This window comes from Triturus cristatus, chromosome 7 (assembly GCF_964204655.1).
Source record: "Triturus cristatus chromosome 7, aTriCri1.1, whole genome shotgun sequence".
NCBI lineage: Eukaryota > Metazoa > Chordata > Amphibia > Caudata > Salamandridae > Triturus > Triturus cristatus.
This window is the reverse complement of record NC_140590.1, coordinates 932541093-932556748: the sequence shown is the minus strand read 5'-3', so window position 1 is coordinate 932556748 and position 15656 is coordinate 932541093. Positions and strand designations below refer to the sequence as shown.

The 15656-nt window shown below is 47.6% G+C and overlaps 1 protein-coding gene across 1 annotated transcript in view; it reads left to right on the top strand.

Moving 5' to 3' along the window:
• CTNNA1 (catenin alpha 1) overlaps nt 1-15656 on the top strand; it is a 282300-nt gene that overhangs the window by 150124 nt on the left and 116520 nt on the right. The window contains exon 11 of the mRNA XM_085617884.1: nt 12108-12264. Within this exon, the coding sequence (XP_085474010.1) occupies nt 12108-12264 (157 nt within the window). The remainder of the gene's footprint in view (nt 1-12107; nt 12265-15656) is intronic.

Here is a 15656-nt window from a genome sequence, read left to right as displayed (position 1 = left end):
GAACACAACGAGTCCACCTGTCCAGCTTGTTCCGCTTTCCGTTCGAAGAAGACCCTCCGGGACCGAAGAGCTCGACGCCATATTATGGCCAAACCAGCTCCAGAACCGGAGGACATCTTTGCTCAAGATGTTCCCGAAGACGACACCGAAGATCTCGAGATCGTGTCCGAAGCCGACGATTCCGATGACCTCATCACTCCAGGGCAGCGTGTGAGTACCACCCCCCCTGCCCCTGCCCCATCCAAAAAAGCAGTGGTCAAGACTCCGCCAGTTGGGCCCAGTCGCGACCGGAAATCCTCTTCAGAAGCCCCGCCCTCGGGCCCGGCTCCGAAGACATCTAAGCCTGTGGGTGGCTCGAGCAAACCTCACCTAATTGTGCCTTTAACACCCTCGGCACCCAAACACCCATTGTTGGCACCGAAACAGGCTCCAAGACCGAAATCTCCTTCGGCACAGAAACGTTCCTCGGCACCGAAGTCTCCACCGGCACCGAAACGTTCTTCAACATCGATGCCTGAAAGTCCATCGGCACCGAAACCTCAGTCGGCACCGAAACCTCAGTCGGCACCGAAACCTCAGTCGGCACCGAAAAATCAGTCGGCACCGAAAAATCAGTCGGCACCGAAAAATCAGTCGGCACCGAAAAATCAGTCGGCACCGAAAAATCAGTCGGCACCGAAAAATCAGTCGGCACCGAAAAATCAGTCGGCACCGAAAAATCAGTCGGCACCGAAAAATCAGTCGGCACCGAAAAATCAGTCGGCACCGAAAAATCAGTCGGCACCGAAAAATCAGTCGGCACCGAAAAATCAGTCGGCACCGAAAAATCAGTCGGCGCCGAAAAATCAGTCGGCGCCGAAAAATCAGTCGGCGCCGAAAAATCAGTCGGCGCCGAAAAATCAGTCGGCGCCGAAAAATCAGTCGGCGCCGAAAAATCAGTCGACACCGAAAAAATCATCGGAGCCGAAAACTGCGTCCCCGCCGAAACAAGCTCATAAAGACCCGAAGCGGACGTCACAGACACCACCTTCGGAGCCAGATGATCTTTTTCGACCAGATCCTACTCAGAAGCGGATCTACATCAATCCTAAAACGGGACATGTGACTGCCATCCCATATAAAAAGCGGAAGCTGGACACTACACCTCCCCCAGCTCCCATACGGAAAAAGGACTGTGCTACTTCACCACTTCGTCCTTCCTCTCCTGTTTTACCTCCTAACCCATCCCCCCCTCCTCCTCCTGCTTCTCCTTTACCTTTACCTTTACCTTTACCATCTCCCTATCATTCACCTCCTCCACAGGATGATAATGATGACTTAGGGGGAGGGGCGGACCCTGATTTATTTGATGATCCTGCTGACCCAAACGACCCTTTTACGTTCCCAGACCCAGCACCCATGGATGACTGGTCTTATCCTATACCTGACATGCCTGACCCCACTACCTACCCTTCCAAGCCCTCCCCTCCTGATGACCACCTAGGGTACGGCCAACTTATAAATAGGGCAGCAACATTCCACGGCGTTACAATGCACACAGACGCCATTGAAGAGGACTTCCTCCTTGATACCTTTGAGCAGTCACAAAAGACTGTCCACATACTGCCCATGATCAAAGGGGTTATAAAGCATGCTACTGAAGTCTTTAAGGACCCTGTTCGAGCTAGGGTGCTCAACCCACGCATCGAAAAAAAGTACCGACCAGCCCCGCAAGACCCTGCATACATTAAGGCCCAGCTCCCTTTAGACTCCCTAGTCGTATCAAATGCCAGGAAGCGCGCTAACTCACAGACAACTGGAGAAACGCCTCCCCCAGACAAGGAGTCTAAGCTTTTAGAAGCCTCGGGCAAACGGGTCGCCGCGCAGGCGGCTAACCATTGGCGTATTGCGAATACCCAGGCCCTGTTAGCCAGGTATGATAGAGCGCATTATGACCAACTTGAGGACCTTATGCAGCATCTGCCTGAACCTTTTAAGTCCCAGGCCTCTGACCTCATCCAAGAAGGCAAATTAATATCTAATGCCTCCATTAAATGCGCCTTAGATGCAGCAGACACTGCTTCTAGAGCGGTCAATACTGGCGTCTTACTCAGACGACATGCCTGGCTCCGTATTTCCGGTTTTAAACCGGAGGTTCAAACCGCAATTCTAGCTCAACCTTTCAACCAAGAGCAGCTATTTGGCCCTGCAGTGGATACTGCATTAGAAAAAATGAAAAAGGATAATGAAACTGCCAAGTCTATGGGAGCACTGCAGTCTCACCAGAACCGGGGTTCCTTTCGTCGCTCCTTTTATAGAGGAGGCTCCAAAAACACATCAACTGAGACCACGTCCACCTTTAAAAATTCTGGACAAACATCCCCTAACAGAGGTTACTTCCGGGGAGGTTATAGGGGAAACAATAACAAAGGTCGAGGACGGGGCAATAACAACAACACCCGCACCTCACCAGCCACCAAACAGTGACTTGCCACCACTCCCCCCAGACCATTCCACTCCGGTCGGGGGACGACTCCAACAATTCCTGCCTGTCTGGACTTCCATCACCACAGACAGGTGGGTAAGACAAATTATCCAGTCTGGCTACTGCCTCGAACTCATACAATCCCCCCCAAACATACCGCCCAAACAACGTCCAATGTCCTCGCATCATCTCTCTCTCCTCAAACAAGAAGTTCAATCCCTGTTACAAAAACATGCGATAGAACCAGTTCCCCTTCAACATCAGGGAAAAGGGGTATATTCTCTATACTTCCTCATTCCCAAAAAGGACAAAACACTAAGGCCCATACTGGATCTCAGACTACTAAACCAGTATATACATTCGGATCATTTTCACATGACCACTCTCCAACAAGTCCTCCCACTTTTACAACAGGGAGACTTCCTCGCCACATTGGACCTCAAGGACGCATACTTTCACATCCCTATGCATCCCGCTCACAGAAAATATCTACGATTTGTGGTAGATGGGCAACACTATCAATTTACAGTTCTCCCATTCGGAGTAACAACAGCACCCAGAGTGTTCACCAAGTGCCTAGCAGTCGTGGCAGCGCATCTCAGAAGACAACAGATCCATGTCTTCCCCTATCTGGACGATTGGCTCATAAAAGCCAATACATACCAAAAATGCGTTCTCCACACTCATCGCACGATTCAAACTCTCCACGATTTGGGATTCACTATCAACTACCCCAAATCCCACCTACAACCTTCCCACTTACATCAGTATCTAGGAGCAACCATAGATACATCCAAAGCCATTGCCTATCCCAGCACAGCCAGGATAGCCAGTATACAAAATCTCATCTCTCAATTTCAAACTCATCCATCTCTTCCAGCAAGAGTGTTCATGCAGCTCCTAGGCATGATGGCGTCGTGCATCTCCATAGTCCCACACGCACGACTTCAAATGCGTCCCTTACAAGAATGCTTAGCACAACAGTGGAACCAAGCTCACGGACAACTTACCGATCTGGTGTTGGTGGACAGTCGCTCACTTCGATCACTGAAATGGTGGAACACCATCAACCTGTCCAAAGGGAGACCGTTCTTAGAGCCTCTTCCACAAGTTGTGCTAACTACAGACGCATCTCTCACGGGGTGGGGAGCCCACCTCCTCCACCATACCACTCAGGGCAGATGGACCAGCCAACAAAAACTGCTCCACATCAACCACCTGGAACTCTTAGCAGTGTTCCTAGCACTAAAATCCTTTCAAATTCACCTAAAGAACAAAACTGTCCTCATACGCACAGACAACATGACGACAATGTATTATATACAGAAACAGGGAGGGACACACTCTCTCCAACTGTCCCCACTGGCACAGCAAATCTGGAGATGGGCAATTCCCCAAAACATCTACCTGTTAGCAGAACATCTCCCAGGGATCCACAATCAAGTGGCCGACCTCCTAAGTCGCCACACACAACAGATCCACGAATGGGAACTACACCCCAAAGTTCTACTCCCCTTCTTCCAAAAGTGGGGACAACCAGACATAGACCTGTTCGCCACCGCCGAAAACACAAAATGCCCAACCTTCGCCGCCAGGTTTCCACACCCACAGTCGAAGGGCAATGCCCTATGGATGAACTGGTCAGGCAGATTTGCGTACGCCTTTCCGCCTCTCCCACTAGTTCCATTTGTGGTACGCAAACTGAAACAACAGTCACTAACACTAATACTAGTGGCTCCCACTTGGGCACGTCAACCGTGGTTCACCACACTTCTGGAACTATCTTTAGTTCCACATCAAAAGCTACGCCTCTCCCCGGATCTATTAACCCAGAACCATGGAGAAATCAGACACCCAGATCCTCAAACACTGAACCTAGCGATCTGGCTCCTGAGGTCCTAGAGTTCGGTTACCTCAATCTCCCTCCAGACTGTATGAATATCATAAAAGAAGCCAGACGACCTACTACTAGAGCGTGTTATGCCGCTAAATGGAAACGATTTGCCATCTACTGCGCTAATAATGACATACATCCATTGGATGCTTCCATCCAAAACATCATTTGCTATTTACTACACTTGCAAAGATGCAACCTAGCGTATTCCTCTATACGATTACACCTAGCAGCCTTGGCAGCCTACTTGCAAAATAGGCAACACCTGTCCCTTTTTAAGGTACCAGCCATCAAAGCGTTTATGGAAGGTCTCAAAAGGATTCTTCCCCCAAGATTGCCACCTGCCCCAGTGTGGAATCTCAATGTGGTTCTAACAAGACTCATGGGCCCCCCATTTGAACCTATGCACAAATGTGAATTGCAATTCCTAACATGGAAGGTAGCCTTCCTTATCGCAATCACTTCCCTGCGCAGAGTAAGTGAAATACAAGCCCTTACACTTGAAGAACCTTTCTTACAACTACACCGTAACAAAGTGGTTCTTAGGACAAACCCTAAATTTCTTCCAAAAGTGATTTCCCCTTTCCACCTTAACCAATCAGTAGAACTACCGGTCTTTTTCCCAAATCCAGACTCGGTAGCTGAAAGGGCCCTACATACCTTAGATGTTAAAAGAGCCTTGCTTTATTACATCGACAGAACAAAACCTTTTCGAAAGACAAAACAACTCTTTGTTGCTTTCGCGCCACCACACAAAGGCAACCCGATCTCCAAATCAGGAATAGCCAGGTGGATAGTTAAATGCATCCAAATATGCTACCTCAAGGCTAAACGTACACTCACAGTTCCCCCTAGGGCGCACTCCACGCGTAAAATAGGGGCTTCTATGGCCTTCTTAGGCAATATTCCCTTAGAAGACATTTGCAAGGCAGCCACATGGTCTACCACGCATACCTTCACTAAACACTATTGTGTTGACGTGCAGGCCAAACAACAGGCCTCCGTGGGCCAGGCTGTCCTAAAAACTTTATTTCAAACTGCTGCAACGGATACAGGCGACCACCGCTAAGGGGAGCACTGCTGTATAATCTATCCTCAGTGTGTGATCTGCAGCTCATATGCCTCGAACGGAATATGCTACTTACCAGTATGCATCTGTTCTTGGCATGTAGAGCTGCAGAGTCACACACGCCCGCCCGCCTCCCCGGGACCTGTATCTGTTCCAGCATCCGTCTTACTTAGACATTACACATGGACATCCTTTCTTTCTTTTCTATATACTCCATCTTTTCCCAACATGGCGAAAAACAATCTGCCGATGGAGTGGATGCCCATGCGCACTGTTGTCCAGGGGAGGAGTCACCAACCTCGTGACCAAAGGCTTCTCCGAAGACAACAACAACCTGCAATCATCCGAGCCCAACACCAGATGGCGATCTTATCCTCAGTGTGTGACTCTGCAGCTCTACATGCCAAGAACAGATGCATACTGGTAAGTAGCATATTCCTTTTCATAACTTTGGTAGAGAATCAACAGTGATTTATTTTTAGTCCTGATCTAGGGACTGCTTTTGCTGTTTGATAGCCTTATGGAATAAAAAAGAAATCCTAAAACTTTTTCTTTTTTAACACATTTTTGAGTGCTGCGGATGGTATACATGCATACATAATCATGATTAGACATTTTGTTTACATTTTCCTATAACAAGATAGTATTAGTCACATATATTCTGTGTTTTCATTATATATAACTATGATCCACTAAATATTAAGTGTGAAAGCATTATAAAGATATAAATGTGCATACTTTATAGGTGTATATAGTGTAGAATTACGAATATGGTCTAAAATAGCAGTACCCATTAACCCACACCCAATGAAACCCACCCCAAAAAAACAGTAACAACTGTTGCAGCTACATAGACAATACACCCTACCAGATGCTTCGTATCGGATGACTGTCAGGTCTGAAACTGCTGGGGAAAGGGAAGAGGGGGGGGCACAGTGGAAGAGGGGGGGAGAACAAAGTGGAGAGAGGTAGAGGGGGGAAGAAGGGAAGGGGAAAGGGAGGAGAAAGGAACACAGTCAATTTACAGACAGTAATCAGATGTCTGTACCGCTTTCCAACACTGTATTCTGCGAGTCTTCTAACTCACCCCTGTGCCTGCTTTAAAAAGTTCTATCAGGTGCCCCCATTCTAAGGATATTGGACGCTTTCATAGTCCTCTATATTCCTCACGCTGTAATGACTCCCTCTCTGCAACCGCCCATCTGATGACATCCTCACGCCATTTGCCTTCACACGGCGCCATGCGGGGTTTTCAGCGCTTGTAACCAGTCTTTGGCAAGCATCAGAGCCAATCCTGCAAAACGACGTAATGACTTCGCCTTCTTGGGAAGGGGGAACAGCCCCAGGAGACAGGCCTCAATCGTGTCCCATGGTGTGTGTTCTGTCCGTACTACTAGACTCTGGGTAATGTCTGACCAGAACCCCCTCAGTACTGGGCAGGACCATAACCTATGAATAAAATCAGTATCCTGTGTCTGACATCTCGGGCAAACCGAGGACACATTTGGGAACATCTTCCGTATTGCCGTCGGGGCAAGATATGCTTTGTTTAATATGAATAGTTGTATCGTTTTTAACTGGCAATTACGGGAGACTCGGCGAGGGTGTTCTAACATTAGGGCCCATTCTTTCTTCTAGTTCATGTAGCAGTATTATGTCCCATTTCTGTCTGAAGTTGTAAGAAATCCTAAAACTTCTCACCAGTAAAGAGATGGTTTGCCATTTTAACTCAATTATCGAGAATGACAAACCTAGGACATGGAGCATGCAATGGCCATTACTCATCAGATTTAGCTGGTGCATGTACTTTCAAGAGGCTAAATCAATCAAGCAGACTACGTTGCATTATGTTAGATCTCCAACTCTGACCACATTTGAGATATAGAAGGGTCTTTTAGAGGAACAACTGTGACTATGATGCCCTCCACCTCATGATGAGAGGCTATTTGCTATCCTATTCCATCAACTCAATCACTGCATATTATAGTGAGAGGAGTCTTTCGGACAACAGTCGGGCAATAAAATGGTACTGGGTCAAAGGTCCACTACACCTAAAGTCACAATTCTATAACAAATTTGCAGATGCACTCGAACAAACTGGAATGGGAGGGGGTGGTGTAAGGCATGAAGGTTGCAGATATGCTGAAGGCCCATGAAGCTGGGTCCAAATGGGAGAAGGAAGTCTGGCATGATCGGTCCGCAGCAGCTGGAATGGGGCTATAAAGCATTCCGGCTCATAATAGCTCATGGAAACTGCTACTTTACTACTAAGGTTGATGTCCATAGTCAGCCGCAGGTCTGGGTCAAGCACTTTGAAGGCTTTATATTTTGAATTAGACAAGGTGCATAATGGGATAGCAGGCACAGCCCACATGTGACCCGAGACACTAAATCCATCAGTGATTACACTAGAAGAGTGCTACAATGCCATCAATCGGATAGTTTGTGGGAGGCTTCCGGGTCGAATACTGGAAGATCTGTATGCCTCTGAACCCCATGCTTGGGGCTCCATATCTTAACAAGGTAATCAGTAGTAGTCAGGAGGGAGCAGAGTTACCAAAATCCTGGTGCGATGCTGAGATTGTACCAGCCCATAAGAAGGGCAGCCCCTAGGATCCTCAGTAATACAAACCGATTAGTCTAATTGATGGCTTGCAGAAGTGTTTCTTCTGTTAAATACTGGGGAAACTTAGGATGTTCTAATGAAAACCGAATACTATCCGATTTGCAAACAGGGTTCCATCCGCACAAATAGATCAGATTTTGTGATTGTGGGCAATATATTATAAAACTGTGCCTCTGGTGAAGGGCTACCTTCATGTGGCATTTGATGGTCCTAGGTCAGCTTTGACTGAATTTCCCACTATAAGCTTTGGAGCTTCCTGGGCATTGCAAGTGTCCCTGATAACACTTTGTCAATAAGGTTACATGAGGCCAACTACACCATTGATGGGATGGGGCAATAAGAGTGAAGCGATCAGGCGCACCAGAATAAAGAAAGAAGCTCTGAAGGAAAGTGTCCTGGCCCCAACTCTCTTTTCACTATATATAGATGATGCAGTGAAATACCAATCTATCCCTGGAAAGGATGCACCAAAAAATAGGAGCTTTTAAAGTACCAGCACTGTTGTTCGCTGATGATGCACTAAGATTTTTTTTTTTTATCTGCCTGGGTTGCAGGTCCTGATGGAGTGGTTTTTGATGTTTTGTGCACTTTGGGAGTTGTAGTGTGTAGGAAAGTGCCCCTTTTTGCATGGTTACCCCCCACGTTTTGCCTGAAGTTGATGCTCTTCGACTAAGTGTTCTCAGGGTGCCTGCCAACCAGGTACCTGGGGCCTTTGCTCTTTCTCTAAAACTGTACTGTTGCAACCCCAATTGCTCTCTCTCTGGCCTCTTGCAAGTCCCTTGTGAAAGGTACGATGGGTACCAAGGGCCCTGTGACCATTGAAGGCCTATAAGAACTGCAGCACATATTGTGCCACCCTTGGAGGCCCTGTACTGGAACACACACACTGCCCTTGCAGGCGGCATGTGGTGCAGTGCAGAACAAAATGGCACACATCGCTGTGTGCCATGCATACAATCCACTGCCTATGGCATAGGTAAACCAGCCCTCTATCTGGGTGCACTATACCACTGGTGAGGGTACAGGTGCATGAGCTCTGTACCCCTACAGTGTCTAAGTCCATTCTTAGACATTGTAAGTGCAGTAAAGCCGTAAAGAGTGTATGGTCTGGGAGTTTGTCATTGCGAACTCCACAGCACCATAATGGCTTTACTGAAATCTGGGAAGTTTGGTATCAAACTTCTCAGCACACTAAACCTGCGCCAACACTCTCGCCAACACTCTCGCCCAGGTCAAGAATCCCTCGAACAGACGCACCGACAGAAAAGCCATCTGGTTCACCGCCGACCTCCAGGCATCTAAGCAGGCCTGCCGTAGCCTCGAAGTGGCACCACAAACAGACATCGGACAACAATGCAGCCTACAAGAGTGCCGTCCGCAGACACCACCAACTCATCCGAACAGCCAAAAGGTCCTCCTTCAAAGAACGCATTGACAACGACGCACACAACAGCAAAGAGCTCTTTAACATCATGAAGGAACTCTCCAACCCCAACGACATCCCGCCATCAAAAGACCTCTACGACTCCCTAGCCACCTTCTTCCACCGCAAGATCGCAGACATCCGTGACAGCTTCAGCAACCAGGCCCCCGACAAACACCTCAGACTCACCATCCCCCAGCCACATCAACCTCCTGTCTTCCTGGAACCACGTAAACAATGACGACACCATCAAAATCATGAACACCATCCACTCCGGCTCACCATATGACCCCTGCCTGCACCACATCTTCAACAAAGCAAACTCCACCATCGCACCCCAGCTCCGCAAGGTCATCAACAGCTCCTTCCAGACCACCACCTTCCCGGAGAGCTGGAAGCACGCCGAGATCAACGCCTTACTCAAGAAACCCAAGGCGGACCCCAATCGAAGATTGTCAACAAGCAACTGACCTCCTTCCTTGAAGAGAACATCCTGGACCCATCCCAATCCGGATTCCGCAGCAACCACAGCACCGAAACAGCCCTCATCGCCGCCACCGACTACATCAGGGCCATGCTGGACAACGGAGAAACCGCGGCCCTCATCCTCCTGGACCTTTTGGCCGCCTTCAACACCGTCTGCCACCACACCCTTCGCACACGCCTCCACAATGCAGGGATCCGCGACAAAGCCGTGGACTGGAACACCTCCTTCCTCACCTGCAGAACCCAGTCTCCCCTCCTCCCCCCCACCCCCCTTTTCTGTTGTAAAGACACCAAGATCATCTGCGGCGTACCCCAAGGATCGTCCCTGAGCCCGATGCTCTTCAACATCCACATGGCACCGCTTGCCAACATCGTCCGATCACACGACCTCAACATACGCTGACGACACCCAGCTGATCCTCTTCCTCACCAAGGCCCCCCCCCCCCCCCTCACTGCCAAACCCAACCTCCACGAAGGAATGAAGGCCATCGCCGATTTTAGATGATGAACAGCCGCCTGAGACAGAACTCGGACAAGACGGAGGTCCTCCTCATCGGATCCACCCCCTCCGCCTGGGACGACTCATGGTGGCCGGCCGCACTGAGAGCTGCACCGACGCCCACTGACCACGCACACAACCTGGGAGTCATGCTTGACTCGGCGTGGTCAATGACCCAGCAAGTAAACGCCGTCTCCTCCTGCTTCAACACCCTCCGCATGCTCTGCAAGATATACAGATTGATCCCCACTGGAACTAGAAGGATGGTCACCCAGGCCCTCGTCAGCAGCAGGCTGCACTACGGCAACTCACTTCGCGGGAAGCTCAGCCAAACTCCAGGAACGACTACAACGCATACAGAACGCCTCTGCACGCCTCATCCTCGACATCCCCCTTCATAGCCACATCACAGCCCACCTGAAAGACCCCCGTCAACAAGAGGATCACTTTCGAGCTCCTCACCCACGCTAACAAAGCACTTCACAGCACCGGACCTTCACGAACGACTCACCATCTAAACCCCGAACCGCCAGCTTTGCTCCACCGAAGTCGCCCTCGCCACTGTCCCCCCACATCAGACTAGCGACTGCCGGCGGCAGATCATTCTTCCACCTAGCCACTAGGACCTGGAACACCCTCCCCATCCGCATGCGACACACCCAGGACCTGCTGACCTTCAGGAGACTTCTCAGGAGCTGGCTGTTCGAGCAGTAGCAGCACCCCCCCCCCCCCCCTTCCCCAAGCGCTCTACAAATGTACTCATTGATTAAACCCCCACTGATGCCAGTGTGGGATTTAATGAATAATGCACACAGAGGGCATCTTAGAGATTCCCCCTGAAATTCGACCAACTTACATGTGCCAGGCTTGGCTTGGTTCTAGAAATAAAATACCTTCATATTTTTATACAAACAAAATTGGTCTGAGTTCAGTCACTGAGTGTGTGACATCATTTGCTGATTGAGTGTGTACAACAAATGCTTTACACTACCCTCTGATAAAGACTTACTGCTCCCCCACACTACCACAAATAGAGCGTAAGGTGCTATCCACTTTTACCTCTGCCTATCCTAGGGGTTCCATTGGACTCTGTTCTCACTTACCTCATTTTAGTATAGTATATACAGAGCCAGTTTCCTACAGGAGCCTACTGCGCTACAATCTGCAACAGGAAAGTACAATTTTTCCTTTTACCTGTTCCATTTATCTATTCAACTAATCATTTTTTTATCGTAAAAATAAAACTTTGATTCAGGATTGATTTTGTTATTTTCTGTTGTACTGTATCTGAGATTGTAACCCCTGCAGCCACATAGGGTAACACATAGGCTTAGCCTTGACTGTCCTCCCTCACTGCATTTTCAACTGCACAAACTGACTAACATGGTTATGCAATGGGAGAGCAATAGTATTGTCTCTGGTACAAAAATTGTAAACTTGTATACTGACCGCAGGATATGACTGACTACCCTAGGTCTCCTAGGAAAAAAGTATTGCATTCCTTAAAATGTTTCAAATTTGTGTTTATAAAAGTGTTTCCATCTTGCCTACTGAGCATTCTAATGTCTGGCCTTATCTGAGTGATGGAGAGCAACATACAAGAATGTGTGACATACCATCAAGGAAATGTTTCTGCTTGTTTTAGGTTATCAATGCAGCTCTAGCCTTAGCTGCAAAACCTCAGAGTAAAGTCGCTTTGGAGACTATGGACCTTTTCAAGGAGCAGTGGGAAAGACAAGTACGTGTGCTGACTGATGCAGTTGATGACATCACATCAATTGATGACTTTCTGGCTGTTTCAGGTATGCAGTGTCCATGTTTATTCCTTTAGCCACAGACTTGCAGATGATATTGGAATGCTACTATATACCGCAGTTCACTTTCATGAAGTTCTTAGAACTGCACAAAATGTTTTTCATTGTAAGATTTGGTTAACAATAATAGTGTTTAATTTCTTCATTCTCCCTTTTGATTTAATTTTAATCTTGCTTTCTAATGGGTTGCTTGTATTAATCAGCATGTATCCAATCAAGCAGAGACCACACTTAGGCAACCATTTGTACCTTTATTGTGTTTGTGCAATCTACATTGTGTGTCTTCTGCCATTAGTATGACCTTCTAGTGCCGCCAGTCATCCCTTTTGCGTTTCACATGTTACTGAGAATTCCTTTGATTACTGAAGCCTGAGTCATCCAGTGATGGTGGTGTTAGTCATATATAGATGTATATATTATCTACTGGCGCTCGCCAGCAGATAGTTAAAGTTAGGACCGTGTTTCCATAGGAAATCTGAAAATTCTATTTTGAATAACTTTGGCGCCGGTTGACGAATCCTCGCGAATTTTTCAAAATAGGTGGGGCGCTCCTACCCTGAAAGTCTCGGGTTGATTAGTCAAGCGGGGGCCGAGAAAAAAGGAGGGTCCCAAACGCGTTTTCCCCATGCATTTTTCCATAGGGACCTTTAGTCCAAGGTACAGCCCGAACGGCTGAACAGAATTACTTGAAATTTGGCAGAGAGGTAGTGCTCAGGTCAGGGATGTGCCTTTTGAATATCTGGAGTTAATCTGTTCAGTAGTTCCTGAGAAAATTTCAGTTAAAAGTACATGTATATCTATAAGCGCGCACCGTGTGCGAGCGCAATTCTGATTGGTTGTTAGATGTCAGTAAACATTCGAATCGGTCGAAATCAGGAATTGTCGGCCGCCATTTTGTCTCTCGCAGTCTGAGGCAGTGAAAAACATAGGTGGAGAACGTGAAAAGGGGGCAGGGTGGACAGTTCCTGACCCCCTAGCCTTTGTCAGGGGGTCACTGAAGGACCCCCCAAGGGCGAAAAAAACATTTAATTTTTTTGACAAAAAAGCGCGGGGTGTGCGCACCGTGCACGCACGGCACGCACAACACAACGTGGGCGCTCGGTGCGCGAAGAGCACAGAGTGCCCACAGCGCGCACACGTGCGCGCATGGTGAAAAACCTGAACAAAAAAATATTAATAAATACATAACTTAGTATTTAAAAAAACGTACAAATTCACTTAAAAAACCATAGGTTTCACACATGTTATAGTTAGCTGGGCATTTCCCTCGTAAAAAACCAATGAAATTCCCCCGTTGTAGTTAGTGCAGGCAACTATAACTCACGCGACCGCAATCCTCTGCTGATGACGTCAGATATTACATCACTGATTAAATATGTGTCTTTCTGAAAAATAAATATTTGTAATCTATGTATAGCTAAAGATTAATGGAAGAAGACATGGGTAAACATTTATTTATTTATTTGTAGTCTTGTATAGCGCAGGAAGTCAACCCCCCGGAGGGGTATCTCCGCGCTTACGATTTACCAAGGAGCCAAGATCTTATGCTGATCAGAAAAAGAAGGGGGTGAGAGGCCTAACAGGCAACCAATAGAAACGTTTTCAGGGACTTCTTAAAAGATTGAAAATTAGTAATATTTTTGAGAGCAAGGGGCAATGAATTCCAAAGGATAGGGCCTTTGTAAGACCAGGCTCGCCCTCCCTGCCTGGCTTTTTTTTTATCCTTGGAATCTGAAGTTGTTGCTGGCTGCTGGATCGCAGGGTACGACTGGGTATGTAGGATTTGAATAGTTCTTTTAAATATTTAGGTCCATTGCCAAACAGACAGTTGTGGATAGTGCAGCAGATTTTAAATTTTACACGCTGTCTAATTGGCAGCCAGTAGAGTTTTGTCAAGAGGGGGAATGATGGAGACCTTGGCTGAGCGTTGAGAACTAGTCTCGCAGCTGTATTTTGGACCACCTGTAGTCTCTGTAGTTGTTCCTCATTTGCCGAGACCAGCAGGCCATTACAGTAGTCCAATCTACTTGTAACCAAGGCTTGGACAAGAGTCTTCCTATAGAAGTCTGACAGAAATGGGAAGACTCGTCGTAGCAGTCCAATGACATGAAAACAGTAACCTGCTACTTGGTTTGTGTGCTCTTTAAACAGAAGAGATTTGTCCAGGCGCACGCCGAGATTTTTAACAGTCTGTTTGGGGGTAGGAGTTGGTCCTAAATCCGGGGGCCACCATTCCGGGGACCACAGAAGTGTGGCCTCTCCAAACAACATTACCTCAGTCTTGCCTACATTACACTGGAGGCGATTAATAGCCATCCAGTGGGATATTGCCCTCATTCCGTCCGCAAAGGATTTTTGTACTGTGGGCGTCAGGATTTTAAAGGGGAACAAAAGCGGAGTGTCGTCGGCATATGACACAGGGGTGAATCCATGAGATCTTACAATATCCGCCAAAGGGGCTACGTATATATTGAATAGTGTAGGGCTTAGGCATGAGCCCTGTGGCACTCCTTTGGTGAGCTCCCTTGAGATAGAATGGGTGTCTAAATACAGTGATGTAATATCTGACGTCATCAGCAGAGGATTGCGGTCGCGTGAGTTCTAGTTGCCTGCACTAACTATAACGGGGGAATTTCATTGGTTTTTTACGAGGGAAATGTCCAGCTAACTATACCATGTGTGAAACCTATGGTTTTTTAAGTGAATATATGTATGTGTGTATATATGTGTATGTGTGTGTATATATGTGTGTGTAGTTGGGGTTGTATGTATATATTTGTGTGTGTGTATATTTATTTACACAGTTGCTCCCAAACAGTCACTCGGAAGACGGCACTCCGTAGAAACAAATTAAATTTTAATGAAAAGGTTGCAAAGGCATACAAACGTCTTGTATATGTGTGTGTGTGTGTGCCAGTAGGTAGTTATAGTTAGGACCACGTTTCCATAGGAAATCCGCAACATTCTATTTTGAATAACTTTTGCGCCGGTCGACGAATCCTTGCGAATTTTTCAAAATAGGTGGGGCGCTCCGCTCCTACCCTGAAAGTCTCGGGGGGGGGGGGGGGGGATTCGTCAAGCGGGGGCTGAGATAAAAGGGGGGTCCCAAAACGCGTTTTTCCCATGCATTTTTCCATAGGACCTTTAGACACAGCTACAGCCCGAACGGCTAAACAGAATTACTTGAAATTTGGCAGAGAGGTAGTCCTCAGGTCAAGGAAGTGCCTTTTGTAGGTTTGGTGTAAATCTGTTCAGTAGATTCTGAGAAAACAGCCTTTAAATCAATATATATATCTGAGCCAGCTTACGGTGCGCTTACGGTGCGCTTACCGTACGCGTACGGTGGCGTGCGCGAGCGCGATTCTGATTGGCCCTTAGAT